This window comes from Callithrix jacchus, chromosome 3 (genome assembly GCF_049354715.1).
Source record: "Callithrix jacchus isolate 240 chromosome 3, calJac240_pri, whole genome shotgun sequence".
Taxonomy (NCBI): Eukaryota; Metazoa; Chordata; class Mammalia; order Primates; family Cebidae; genus Callithrix; species Callithrix jacchus.
In genome coordinates this window covers 42,364,641-42,378,924 of record NC_133504.1, presented here as the reverse complement: position 1 = coordinate 42,378,924, position 14,284 = coordinate 42,364,641, and the positions used below count along the sequence as shown (strand labels likewise).

The 14,284-nt window shown below is 35.3% G+C and overlaps 1 protein-coding gene across 1 annotated transcript in view; it reads right to left on the bottom strand.

The window, feature by feature from the left end:
- DCHS2 (dachsous cadherin-related 2) overlaps positions 1 to 14,284 on the bottom strand; it is a 289,412-nt gene that overhangs the window by 38,542 nt on the left and 236,586 nt on the right. Inside the window, exon 14 of the mRNA XM_008992578.4 lies at positions 7,311 to 7,424. Coding sequence (XP_008990826.4) covers positions 7,311 to 7,424 — 114 coding nt within the window. The remainder of the gene's footprint in view (positions 1 to 7,310; positions 7,425 to 14,284) is intronic.

Below are 14,284 nucleotides of genomic sequence, written 5' to 3'. Positions count from 1 at the left end.
AAATACACATCCAAATGAGATCAAGATTCTTCAAATGCTACATGCTTGATAACATAATCAGGTTACTTCCATCTATTATATACTGTGTATATGCATCTGTACAAAGCAAAGCAGAATGTGATAAATATTTATGTTATTCGGTAGCTTTCAAACCCTCTCCTACTAAAAGGATGTCTTTATTGAAAGTTTGATAATTTTGTTTTGTGCCACTGTAACAAATACTAAAATGAATGTTGCCATCTGTTATTTACAAAGAAAAACTTAGTCAAGCTCTAAAATTGCTGCTGGTTTAGACAGTGAGAAATAGATGTTTTTACTCTAAAGTGGAATGAAGTTTAAATACAGAGTCAACTTGGTTTGTGACTATGGAACAGAGGGTAAACTGGCACAAATTGACAGAAAACACAGTTCTCATCAGAGATCTCTTTAATTACAACTTATTATATTAATTACTAATAAAATGGTTTTTCACACTTTTATTATTACTATAATCTTAGAGATAAATATTATTGATTATATATATGAGTTTTGCATTTTAAATGGTCTATGGTTTAAAATACATACATTAAGAAAACCTATACAATTAGATATAATTTTAATGATAATCTGTCAAAGGTAGCATAAAAGATGCATTTAACATCATAAAGTTTTAAAAAAGTTTTTCTTGACAGCAGTATGGTAAACTATATACTTGACCAATCCTCATGATAAAAACAATTAAAATGCTTGATAAATTATATATATAATATATATATGTACATGCATAGACATGTACGTGTATGTATTAAAATGCATTATTGAGTTGGTACAGTTGTAAGAATCCTACAGAGGACAAAACAGAAATGAAGATAGAAACCCTGAGAGGTTAGCAAGCATTAATAGCTAATTTTTGTTCCAAAGATTTTTACCACAACCTTCTATCTTAATATTTATTTCTGATAGTTGCATGGAGTATGGAAAATAAGGTGAGAACCCAAAAAAGGTGAAAGGGCTAATAGGAAAAACTAGCAAAAAGCTGGAAACTTAAAGGCTACATATATTCCAAATCAGTGGCCATTATTGGAAAAAAGAAACAACACTGAAACTGAAGCTGAATTAGCAACGTGGACATCACTGAAATGTGCTGAAGTGTTTCAAATTGGGTAGATATTAAAGGACAAAATTATGAATACAATCCTCAGACGGAATGCAGCATCAAAGTCACTCGTGTGATCTCAGAAGAATTATAATCTACAGCAATAGCAATGAGTTAAAAAGAAAGAGACTACAATTTCTAATTACAATGTTCTTCCAAAAGGCTTTGGCCAAAAAATCACCAACTATCAAGATCCCCAACCACTGACATTGTCTGCTTCTGGCATCCAAGTGTTGATATCATCACAGCTCCATGATCCAGAATCACCCAAAGCAGATGATCCTCCTTCATCTGATACACAGTAACTTGACATTTTTTTTTTATTTAACTGTGGTGTTGATTGAAAGAGAGACATAAAAAAATCTTATGTACTTATGTATTAAGTTTAAGCCTGACTTAATGGTAGCTATACTATCATAGTTACATATATTTTTAAAACTCTTAGGAATTAAATTTAAACTAGCTTCCCCCAGATGATTCTCCAGGTAAATTGCAGAAAAGAGAGCAAATCCTCTTTTAAGGGCACATATTCAGCTAAGGCTTCAAAGAATCCTCATAGGGCTTTCAAGGATAATGAGTAGCTAATAGTCCACAAGCAAAAAATTGTAGAGAAACAAAGAGCGATACGTGACTGCAAGCAAACCCATAGACAACAGAACCAAACCTTCAAAGACTTCAGATGCAGGAATTGTTGGACACAGAATTATTACATATGTTTAAATACATTTTATAAAACCTTGGAAATATGAGCAAGGAATAAAAAGCTATTTTTCAAAGACAAAGAAGAGCTGAAAAAGAACCCAACAGAACTTTGGGAAATGAAAAATACAGTTCCCTAGAATGAAGAAAAAGACAGATGAAAAAATATAAAAAATAGATATAGGAGAGAGTCACATAGCCCAACATTTGTCTAATTGGAGTTCCAACAAAAGATACTAATGAATGGTGTTTAGATCAACAGCTGGCTTCTTAATGCAACAATGGGATGCCAGAAAACAGTAGAATAATATCTTACTATGATGAGAAAAAATAACTGTGAAGCTAGAATTAATGACAAGACCAACAAAAACTATTTTAAAAGCAAGGATTAAATAACCATATTTTTTGGTTATCTAAATCTGGGAGAACTTACTATACAAATCCTCACTAAAGGAGATAGTTCAAGCAAAAAAAAGAATACTAAAAGAAAAGCTGAGATGTAAGAAAGAATGGTTAGCAGAGACATCAGCAAGGAGGCAGCTAAATCAACTGAAAATACTAATAATGCCTAATTTGAAAGAACTAAAATTGTGGTCAAAAAAGCAGGTAAATCAAAATAAGAGTACTTAGAGATCAATAATTGCAAATCTCTTGTATTACTCAGGAAGAGAATAGTGATTAATATTGGACTTTATATATGTTAAAATAACTAGGCTAGCCATTGAAATAAGAGAAATAACTATATAACTTCCAACAGGGGAAAGTGGTCATTTTCAGATATGATTGTATGTGTCAAATATACAGAAAAATGTCAGTCTCTAGTTTGCAAATTTGCTAGATAGAAAATCAAAAGAGAAAAGTCAGTTTGAAATATATATACCAGCAATGTCAGGAAAACCATTTTTTTTCATCTACGGTAGCAAGAAAAAGTACGAAGTACGTAAGCTAAATCTAACAAGAGATATGCAAGCTGGTCCATTTCATTCTTTGCTATTCCTCTTTAACATGGAATGGTTTATGCCTTATAAGTCATAGCATAGTACATAGCATAATTCTATTATCATGCTTAAGTCAAGGTAAAAATAAAAGACGTGTTGTTTAGAAATTCAATTGTAGTGGAAAAATTATAACAAAAAAAGTCAGTGATTAGCTGAGTGCAGTGGCTCATGCCTATAATCCCAGAACTTCAGGAGGCCAAGACAGGAGGATTGCTTGAGTTCAGAAGTTTGAGGCCAGCCTGGGCAACATAGGGAGAGCGTCTTTATTTGTGAGAAAAAAGAAGCCAATGATCAATACAAATTCAACTTGCTAATTATTTCTGGAATAAAAGAAGAGAGACATGAAGTGATGTGTACGTTAACTGGCTTAATTTAGTCATTCCACAATGTATGTATATTTCTGAACAACAACCAAGAAATAAAACCAGGAAAAAGGAGATATAAAAATGAAGGGGCACACAAGAGGCTTTCTGAAGTCCTAGTACAGCAGCAATTCCCTCTTCCCTGTGACAGCTGTATTCTAAGAACCGCAGGGAATGTTTGAAACTTGGATGGTACCAAACTTTATATATACTATGCCTTTTTCTGTACATGCATATCTATGGCAAAGTTTAATTTCTAAATTAGGCACAGTAAGAGATTAACAACAATGACTGATAATGAAATTGAACAATTATAATACACTGTAATAAAAGTTATGTGAATGTTGTCTCTCTTGCAAAATATTGTATTATATTGTATTCATCCTTCTTCTCCTTGTCATGATGTGAAATGACAATATGCCCACATGATAAGGGAAAGTGAGGTGAATGACATGGGCATTGTGACATGGCAGTAGGCTAATATTGAACTTCTGACTGTATGTCGGGAGAAGGATCATCAACTGCTTCAAGTGGTCCCGGATCACTGAGTCACGATGACGTTGATGGTGGGGAGTCCTTGAGATTTGCATTTTTTCTTTGTCAAAACCTTTTGGAAATCATTGTAATGAAAGCTTGTTACTTTTTAATCAAAGTGTTGGTATGGAGGTTATAATCCTTCTATGAACATATGGGTGACTTCAATGCTGTAGTTTATCTGAGGACTGTATTCTATAATTTTATCTTTTCATATCTGTGTGATTTGAAACACTTCAGCAAATTTCAGTAATGTCTACATTGTTGGTTCTGCTTTAGTTTCTTCTTTGTCTTCCCTTTCTCTGTAGATGACTCAAAAAGTTCTTCCTCATTTATTAACACTTCTCAATGGCCTTCAGTAAGTTCATCAAGCATGTCGGCAAACCCTTCTCCAACAACTAGTCTTGCTGTGTGAATTATTTTCCTAACTTTTCCATCAATCCCCAGGAAGCCATTAAAATCATTCATGACTTCACTCTAGAAGTTCTTCCAGCAGGCATTTACAGTTTCTGGTTTTAATTCGTGCATTGCAGCTTTGATTAATGTTACTGCGTCAGCAACAGTGAATGACTTCCAGCATTACATTATGTCCAGATTATGGTCTGCCTCAATTAATGGCTGATCAAATGTGATCAAATACCAGGCAGGTGTGTGACCTTGACAAACCAAATGATGCCTGCTCAAGGGGATGAGGCATGGAGGTTTTATTTGGAGGTAAAAATACAATCTATTTTCATAGAATGACCATGTGCATTGACTAAAACTAACAGAACTTTGAATTCCAGCCCTTCCTCATGCAAGTTACTTTTTTTTTCACTTCTGGGATGAAGGACTGGTAGAATCATTCCATAAACAAGATGTGTGCCACCCATCCTTTCTTATTATGTTACAGAACATAGGCAGATAATTTTTTTGTTTTAGAGAGCATGTGGGTTCTTCACTTCGTGTGCTACACTTGATTTTATCGTATGTACTGCCGTGTTGCCACACGGTACCAGAATTCATCTGTCCTTCCATGTTTTATACCTTGTTGCTTCCTTTGTGCTTTTATGAATGTAGGTACTTATTGGGCATCTTCTTCCTGAAAAGCCTAGTTTTACCGCAGTTAAAGATTTGCTTTGGATGGTTTCCTTTCTCCTTACTGACTTCGAGTTTTTCAGAAATGTGGCGGCAACTTTTTTGTTGGCAGATGCAGCCTCTCCAGTAGTTTTTGTGTTTTTCAGTCCAAACCTGTTTCCAAATCTGCGTAACCATCTCTCACTTGACGTAAATGGCTTAGGGTCACTGATTTCAGGGGATTCCTTGCTGAAGTCTTCATTGAGGGCTCAATGCTTTCTGGTGCAACATGTTACTGGCAAATTAAACAGGTTTTCTATTCAGGTCTTCCACCCACAAATGTAATGCTGTTCCCTTCTTAACTAAGCATTTACCATGCACTGTGGCCATGACTTTTGCATTTGTGAGGTGCCATAGCAAAACTAGCACAAATTTCTTTTTCTTTCCTCACAATTTCACAGGTAGAATATTCATTATCTACAATAGTGTGTAGATCTTAGCAACCTTAGTATACAATCTTTTCTCTTTTCTTATTAAATTGTGAAGTTTTACTTTTCACTTCCCCTTCCCCAGGAAAAAACAAAAACTTTAATTTTCGACTTCTTTTTGGCATATCCAAACTGCCAGAATACTACACTTGTGCTTTGGGGCCATGAATATAAATACTGCAATAGGCAACAGTGAAACTGAGAGTTGAGACAGCTACTGAGTAGTAGATAGGGAGCACGTACAGTGTGGAGACCCTGGACAAAAGGAGGATTTACTTCTTGGTGGGTCGGAGTAGGATGATGTGGGATTTCATCACACTACTCAGAATAGTAAGAAATGTAAAACCTATAAATTGTTTATTTCTGGAGCTTCCCATTTATATTTTTGGGCCATGGTTGACCACAGGTAACTGAGCCTGGAGAAAGGGAAACTATGGATAACAGGGGCTACCGTTGTGTCTGTGAATTTTTATTTTACTATTGTCCATTAAATAGTCTTTCACATTTCAACATACCATCTGGCAGATATTTCACAATAAAATTTTAAAACGCAATGTAGGGCCGGGCGCGGTGGCTCACGCCTGTAATCCCAGCACTTTAGGAGGCCAAGGCAGGTGGATCACGAGGTCAAGAGATCGAGACCATCCTGGTCAACATGGTTAAACTCCATATCTACTCAAAATACAAAATATTAGCTGGGCATGGTGGCACGTGCCTGTAATCCCAGCTACTCAGGAGGCTGAGGCAGGAGAATTGCCTGAACCCAGGAGGCGGAGGTTGCGGTGAGCCGAAATCGCACCATTGCACTCCAGCCTGGGTGACAAGAGCGAAAACTCCGTTTCAAAAAAAAAAGAAAAAAGAAAGAAAAGAAAACGCAATGTAAATAAATTACCTAATCAAAAAATAAAGATGTTCCTGTGAATGACCTCTTTGGGCTGACCCTAAGAAGATTTTATCTTCATTTTAATGATGGACAGTAGAAGAAGAAATAAGACCAGGTCTAGGCCACGTTAGAGTGCCGTGGCAGAGGGTCTGGCTAGTCTGGGAAAATATGCCAGCTCTGCTACTCTTCATTCTTCCTAAGCATTCTGACCTGGGCTTCTTTCCCTGAACCCTCAGACACCTGGACTGCAAGAAAATTGAGACTTGGTAATGCTCACAAATGACCCTTTTGTGAACAGGCTTCCTAACCCATCCTTTAATGCCACAATGGGATGACGAGATCAAGATTTCTAGCAGGCTACCACAGAAAGGCTGCTGACCAAAGGCTGTGTGGACCAAATGGTCATAACACCACCCTGGGTGACAGGACATTTACCTAAGGAATTACCCACTCTCAATTCTTCCCAGGTGCATGTAGTATAGATTAAATAAGGCACTTGTATGGCAACATAGACATTATTAGAAACAGTCTTCTCTGAAGTCTGACAACAAAGCAGTAGATGTGTTATCTACTACAGAGCTCTTAGTGAAAAAAAAAAGTATGTTTGAAATAAACAATTGGCATTCATTTAAAACAGTAATGGTTGAACTGAAGCTAAATTTGATACATGCTGTATTTGGAAGTAATTTCTTTACTGCTGTATAGAAACCTTACCAGCTGTTCTTTTTTTGTTGCATTGTTGACATTCAGTGGCAAATTACAAGAATCTCTGATGAAAATTCCTTATGGCTAGACATGTACGCTTATTTTGAATTCAGACTCAGTGTAAATGATCTCAGTACTATATCTCCAACTATCCCAAATAGGTGGGTAAATTGTAAGTGGAAACTAATTTATCTTCAAAAGTTTTAAGGGGAGGATAGGCACTGTCTAATTTGGAAATATTAAGAACACACTTCTTAGTGAATATAAATAGATAATTAATTAAATAAAGAGTTCTTGATTTCCCATCATTTATCATAGGCCAGGTTTAAAAATCCTTTCTTGCTTACTTTTTAAACTGTTTAGCTCTAACAATTTCTACTTTGCAAATTTTGCAGAAATAACACTAAATGGAACAGAAAATAAAGCTATTATATGGTAGAGAAGGATTACCTGACTTAGAGCATAGGGAAAGAACTCCATCTTCATTTCCACTAAAAATTGAATATTTCATGCTGTCCTGCATTGAGTCAGGGGCAAAAGCTTTTACAGTCACAATAGAAGTACCTGCAAAAATTAGGTTAAAGAAGAACTCCATTAGGATAAAAAAACGCCATGGAAACACAAGAATAAATACTGATTATTTATTATTTGCCTACTATATTTTCATTTGTCCACTTATTCAACAATTACTTATTGCCTTCAGTGAGCCAGATTCCATGCTAGGTGCTGGGGCTACGCTAGCAAACAAGATAGAAAACGTCTCTGACCTCATGTTGGTTATTAACTGGTGTAAGGAGACAGCCAATAAGCCATTAAAACATACATAATCATGTAAAAGTTTCCATTGTGCCAGGGCCCTACAAAGAGAGAAATAAGGTTACTTGATAGAAGGGACTCCTTTTTCAGGGGAAGCACCAGACTTTAGAGTGGTCTGGGCACAGTGAAGGATGAGAAGCCATAGAAAGAGCTGGAAGAAGAAGATTCTGGGAAAAAGAGCCACCACCACAAAGGCTGTGGGCTGGGAAAGGGCTTGGTTGGGTAAAGCACAGTGAGTAGGGGAAGAGGCAGAAGGTGGAGGTTGCAGGGTAAGCAAGAGTCAGATTTTATTGTAACTGCAAAGGGAAGTCATGGGAACATTTTAAGGAGTAGAGTAAAATATTATTTACTTTTTAAAAATATCACACTAACTGCTGTGAGAATAGAGAAAAGAGGGGTAAGAATGGAGCAGAGAGACCAATTAAGAAAATACTCCAATAGTCCAAGCAGAAGACAAGGACGTAGGACTGTGGGAGGGGAGATGGAAAGACATGGACAAATTAAAGACATTTGACACACTGTCCCAAACATTGGAGGTGGGAGTGGGAAAGGAGGCTATAGGAGCATAAAGAAAAGAAATATTCCCTCACGCAGCTTCTGATCTAGTTATAGGTAAAAGCAACCAACAAGACAGTAACCAACGAATTAACTGTAAGACATGCATTCATTCAAGAATTGTTCAGAGATATTTGAAACAGTCAAGAGTTAACTTAGAAACAGAAATTCAATTAGGTATAGGATTTGGAAAGATAAAAGAGAAGCATGTCATTTTGAGTTATGAAAACAGATGCCAACATGAAAGAATTAGCAGGGATAGAGGCAAGAAGACAATCCTCGTAATTAGATCTAGAACCAAATAAGCCAGGAGTAGGGAATAAATTTAAATAGAAAGAATAAATATAATATGAAGAAAGGTTAAGAGAGGTAGGCAAGAGAATGGGAGAGCTTGAGAACCAGGGAGAAAGTGTAGCTTTATGTCAAGAATCAGCAAGTTTTTCTGTCAAGGGCCAGATAATAACTATTTTAGGTTTTACAGGGCACACAATCCTGTTGCAAATACTCAAATCTGATATTGTAGCATGAAAGTAGTCACAGATAATGCATAACCAAGGGAGTGTGGCTGTGTTCCAATAAAACTTTATTTATAAAAATAAATGGATGAGCAGATCTTCGCTTTATGTGAGGGGAAGCAATGAAGAAATGCAAACTTCTTGAGGGGATTGATATAAGAGAAGATGCTGAGTGCCTTTAAGACAAACTGGGTAGGGCAGCTGTCTGTATGGGAAGCTCTGGGGAAAAAAGTCATTTACAGCAGCTGGAAGGGTCCCAAGGATTCAGTTGGTCCCCAACTTAGTACTTCAATGTCCTTGTAATATTTTATGTCCTTTGCTGCTCATCCTAGCCCAGTTGTTCATGTGTCTCCCTCCTAGGATTGCCTGTCTTATTTGTAAAAGTATTTTTCACTTAATCAATTTCATTTATATGAAATTTACATACAATATCATGTACATATTTTAAATAAACACTTCTCTGACTCTTGAAAACTATATACACATGTGTAATCAGTATCATGATCCCAGAATATTTTCAACACCTTAGTTCTCTTATGTCCTTTCACAGTTTTCTCTTACTTTTGGCCCCAAGAAATCACTGATCTGCTTTCTATAACTCTAGATTAGTTCTGCCTTTTAAATTTCATACGCTGGTGAATTACACAATACCCGATTTCTTTTGCTCAGCATAATTTTTTGAGAATCAAGCATGTTATTTTGTGTATAAAAATTCATACAGTTGTTATTGCAAAGTAGTATTCTATTAAATGAACAAACCACAATTTCTTTTTCATTACCTATGGATAGGTATTTGAATTGTTTCCAGTTTTTTGGCTATTATGAAAAGAACTGCTATGAACATTCATAGGCAAGTGAGTGTGTGGACCCATGTTTTCAGTGCTCAAGGGTAAATACCTATGATAAGTATACATTTAACTTTATAAGAAACTGCCAAACCATTTTTCCAAAGTGATTGTATCATTTTACGTTTCTGCTAACAACATGTGAGAATTGCAGTTGCTCTATGATATGGTTTGGCTTTGTGTCCCCATCCAAATCTCATCTCAAATTGTAATCCTCATAACTGTCATGTGTCAAGGGAGAAACCAGGTGGGAAGTGATGGCATTGTGGGGGCAGTTTAACCCATGCTATTCTCGTGATAGTGAGTTCTCATGAGATCTGATGGTTTTATAAGGCAGTTTTCCCTGCTCTTGCTGCTCTCTCTTTTCTATTGCCACGTAAGGCATGCCTCTTCCCCTTCTGTCATGATTATGTTTCCTGAGGCCTCCCCTCCATGCAGAACTGTGAGTCAATTAAACTTCTTCCCTTGTAAGTTACCCAGTCATGGGTGAGTATCTTTATGGCAATGTGAGAACAGACAAATACATCCACATTGACTGGTATTATGAATCTTTTAAATTGCAGCCATCTTAGTGGATATGTAGTAGTATCTTACTGGGGTTTTAATTTTAATTTATCTGATGTCTGATGATATTGAGCATCTTTTCATGTGCTTATTGGCCACTTCTACCGGTCTTTTTAATTCATCTTTGTTCCTTGGCCTCCTGTTTCCTACACACCTTCCATTTCTGAGAAACTTCCTCACAGTTCCACTTTTACACTGTTGGTGGGAATGTAAGCAAATACAACCACTATGGAAAACAGTGTGCAGATTCCATAAAGAACTAAAAATAGATCTACCATTTGATCTAGCAATCCCACTTCTGGGTATCTACCCAGAGGAAAAGAAGTCATTATACAAAAAAGATACCTGCCTATGCATGCTTAGAGCAGCACAATTCACAATTGAAAAAATATGGAACCAGCCCAAATGCCCATCAATCAACAAGTGGATTAAGAAAATGTGGTGTACACACACACACACACACACACACACACGCCACGGAATACTATTCAGACATAAAGAGGAATGAAATAATAGCATTCACAGCAACCTGGATGGAATTGGAGACTATTATTTTAAGTGAAGTAACTCAGGAATGGAAAACCATTGTATGTTCTCATTCATAAGTGGGAGCTAAACTATAAGGATGCAAAGGCATAAGCATGATACAATGAACTTTGGGGATTTGGAGGAAAGGGTGGGGAAAGTGAGAAATAAAAGACTATACAATAGGTACCATATACACTGCTTGGATGATGGGTGCACCAAAATCTCAGAACCACCACTAAATTACTTATTCATGTAACCAAACCTCATATGTTCCCCCAAAATCTGTTAAGATAAAAACTTCAATTAAAAACAAAAAACCAAATATGTATATAAAGAAAAAATATTACATAAATATAATATATATATTCTAAAAAATAAAAGAAAGAAACTTCCTCATAGTTCCTTACTGGCCTTAGTCCTCTGATTTTAGGCCTATAACTATTTTAGACTACCAATCTTGCAATGACTCTGCTTCTTCACTTACTCTCATTCTGCCCCATAGGATGACACTTATTGGTCAAAATATGCCTGCTGTCCTGACTGGGGAGAGATGGATAGGAGGTAAGGCTATAGAAGTCTACCCTGCTGCTGGGCACACTGTAACAGAGGCCATGTATAAGACAGTGGTAACAAGTCTCAAGAGAAAAGTAAGATGAAACATTTAAAAAGAACAGGAGCTGACATGGTGTCAGAGAGGGGTACAGAGCAAGACTCATCATCCCAGATGCCTTTGGGTAAAAGCAAGAAGCATGAACAAATGAAGAAGTCAAATGGTAGAGGAGGCCAGAAAGTGTCTCAGACACTCGCCGTCAGCCTATTGCTGCCAGCAGGGAAGGGAGGCTTCAGGATGCTGAAGATTCCATGCTTTTCAAGAGAAGCTCAAAATTTTGTATTTATTTTTATTTGAAATCTCTCAATTTCTAAGTGTTGAAAAACAATTTAATTTATGGGGGAAACCCCACTATATTGGTTGAACAAAACACAGCTGTGGTCTGCCTCCAATTCTGAGTTTTCTTATTTACCTTCTCTGATAGAGAAGACAAATCTCTCTTCTTTTGTTACCAGCTCTTTTGGAACTTAGATCATGCTACTAATTTGTCACCTAAGAACTTGTAATGAACAGAGCTGAAGACTGATCTCATCTCCCTGCTTAAATAGGACTAAGTTCCATGATAGCAGAGGAGATTTTCTATGTATTTGTATTGTATATATTTTATAACTCTGCATTAGTTTAGTTTTGAAAAATTCATCTACTTGTGAATGTTACAGTATCTGGCATCTTTTGCTCAGTATAATTTTTCAAGAATAAAACATGTTGTTTTGTGTATCAAGTTTATTTCTTTGTATGTAGTAGATGCTTAATGAATATGAGAAAAAAGGAGGTTAAAAAGGGAGACAGAGGAGAAAGGATACTGACATTTTCTGAGTATGAGAAATTAGAAAAATCCTGGTCTCTGCCTACAGGATCACTGTAAGCCAACAGCAATTATTTTTTAACTAAAAAAATTTTTTTTCAAATAACTCACTGCTATAATACCACATCTGATAGTGAGATTTGCAGTAGTTAAAAACAAACAAACAAAACAACAACAACAAACCACCTACTCAAGACCTTTGCTGAGCCATCTCGTTGAACCCTCATACACAGGCCCCAGACATCACAGCTTGAAACCCATCTTGCTAGAGGTAATAACAAAAATGACACCTACACCAAGCCAAATTGATATTTTTTCTGAGTATGTAATAGGATTTCACTGAAAAGAGCAGAAAAAAGAAAAGGCTCTGGAACAAATAGTCGTTTTCCTCAGAAGCCTTTTAATGCTTAACTTTCAAAAATGCAATGATCTCTGTAAATGTTAAAGGAAATAAGTATGTGATATTATCTGTAAAACTGGAACTTCAGTGAAAACTCAGTTATAAAAAAAGGCATAAAACAGAATTTGTTATGGAAAAAGAGCAAGAAAACTCAATATATATTGAATATATAACTCTCTTTATAAATATTATGTTTAACATAAACTGTAACAAAATTTAAAAATCATTTATCAGGATTTCCAAATGGTTGTTCAAGACCGTTATGAAGTCATTTAGTGACAAAGTAATGGATTTTAATCAATCATGTTGGAGTCAAGTCACTACACATGTTGATAACTCTTTCAAATTGCATTATAATCTGATGCTTAGTTTATTGCATTTTGGGAGATATGTTGTTAATATAAAAATATCTTACGTTTTTGGTAGGAATATGCCTTTACAGTATAGTACAATATGTTTTATCCCCACTTCTCAAAGTTCTGTGCTTCTGGGTACAATTTATTTCCTAAACACAGGAAATTTTATTTCAACTGGTTTGTCATATAAGTCTTAAGAATAGCAGTAGGAAAATAAACAGCTATGCCAACAAGAGAAACAATCTTGCTGACAGTTTTTTTTTCCCATGGGTTAGAATGCTTAATATATGCCCAATTACCGAAGAAAACATAGTGACTTCTTGCATAGAAAAGAATAAAGATGTGTACAGAACTGCAAAGAAAATTTACACATGGCCTCTCTCATAAAAAGAACAATCCTATTTTTATTGCAAATCAAATTTTCATAGCATCAAATGGAATTGTAGCATAAAAAAATTTCATTCAATGAAAATACTTCAAATTAGACACTAAAGTCAGCAAAGAGCTGCAAATGTTTGTATATGTTTTTCCTCTGACAAAGTCCAAATTCGGGATTCTCTTGAAAAAAAAAAAAAAAAACAGGAAATAACTAACTAGAGGGACTTGAATCCTTCTAGGTATCTGCTTACTGTGAAAATTTAAAATAAAAGTCTATCTCTGGGCATATAGATAAAACTTACTATTTATTTCACATCATCAAGGTAGAAAGATAAGCTCTGAAAACCGACACTGTACCTTCAATTCAAATTAGTTAAGTGAAACATACAGAATAATTTACCTTTTACATTTTTAAGCTTTTATAAATTTTACTTCAAGTCTAACACTGTATTAAGACAAATGTAAAACATTTAATGTTCTTGTTTTTTCTTTACAAAAATAGAGTTAAAAAGCTCTGACCACCCACAGCAGTAATTTAAAAGCATAATTAGATAACTATTAATATTATATGACTGTGAAAATCAATAATTATGTAAATATTTAGGTAAAGTAATTATGAAAACAGTGTATTCACAGCAGTGCATGAGTAAATAATTTTAGAGTTTTTTTTTTTTTTTTCTAAAAAAAAGCCATATGAGGACATTGGAAGGAATTTCTTATTAATTTACTCTCCTTTTCTTTTGTATCAGAAACATATGAAACTTAAGAGTTGGTTGGTACTTTTTAATATCCAAGACTGTGTTTTATCCTGTTATAATAGCATCGTGATCATTCTTTCATTGTGGATATGACTATTCCTTGGAGATTTTTGAGCAAGAAATTAGATACAGACACCTGAAGAGAATTTTAGAAATTCTCTCAAAGAATCTATTCTATAAGAAAACAAAACCTAGAGAAAAACTTTTTTCTTATTTAAATTTACTTAAAATGGTCACGAAGGACTTGCAAGATAGAAATACTGTAAAATCATCAGCTTTGTATAGTAAAAGAAA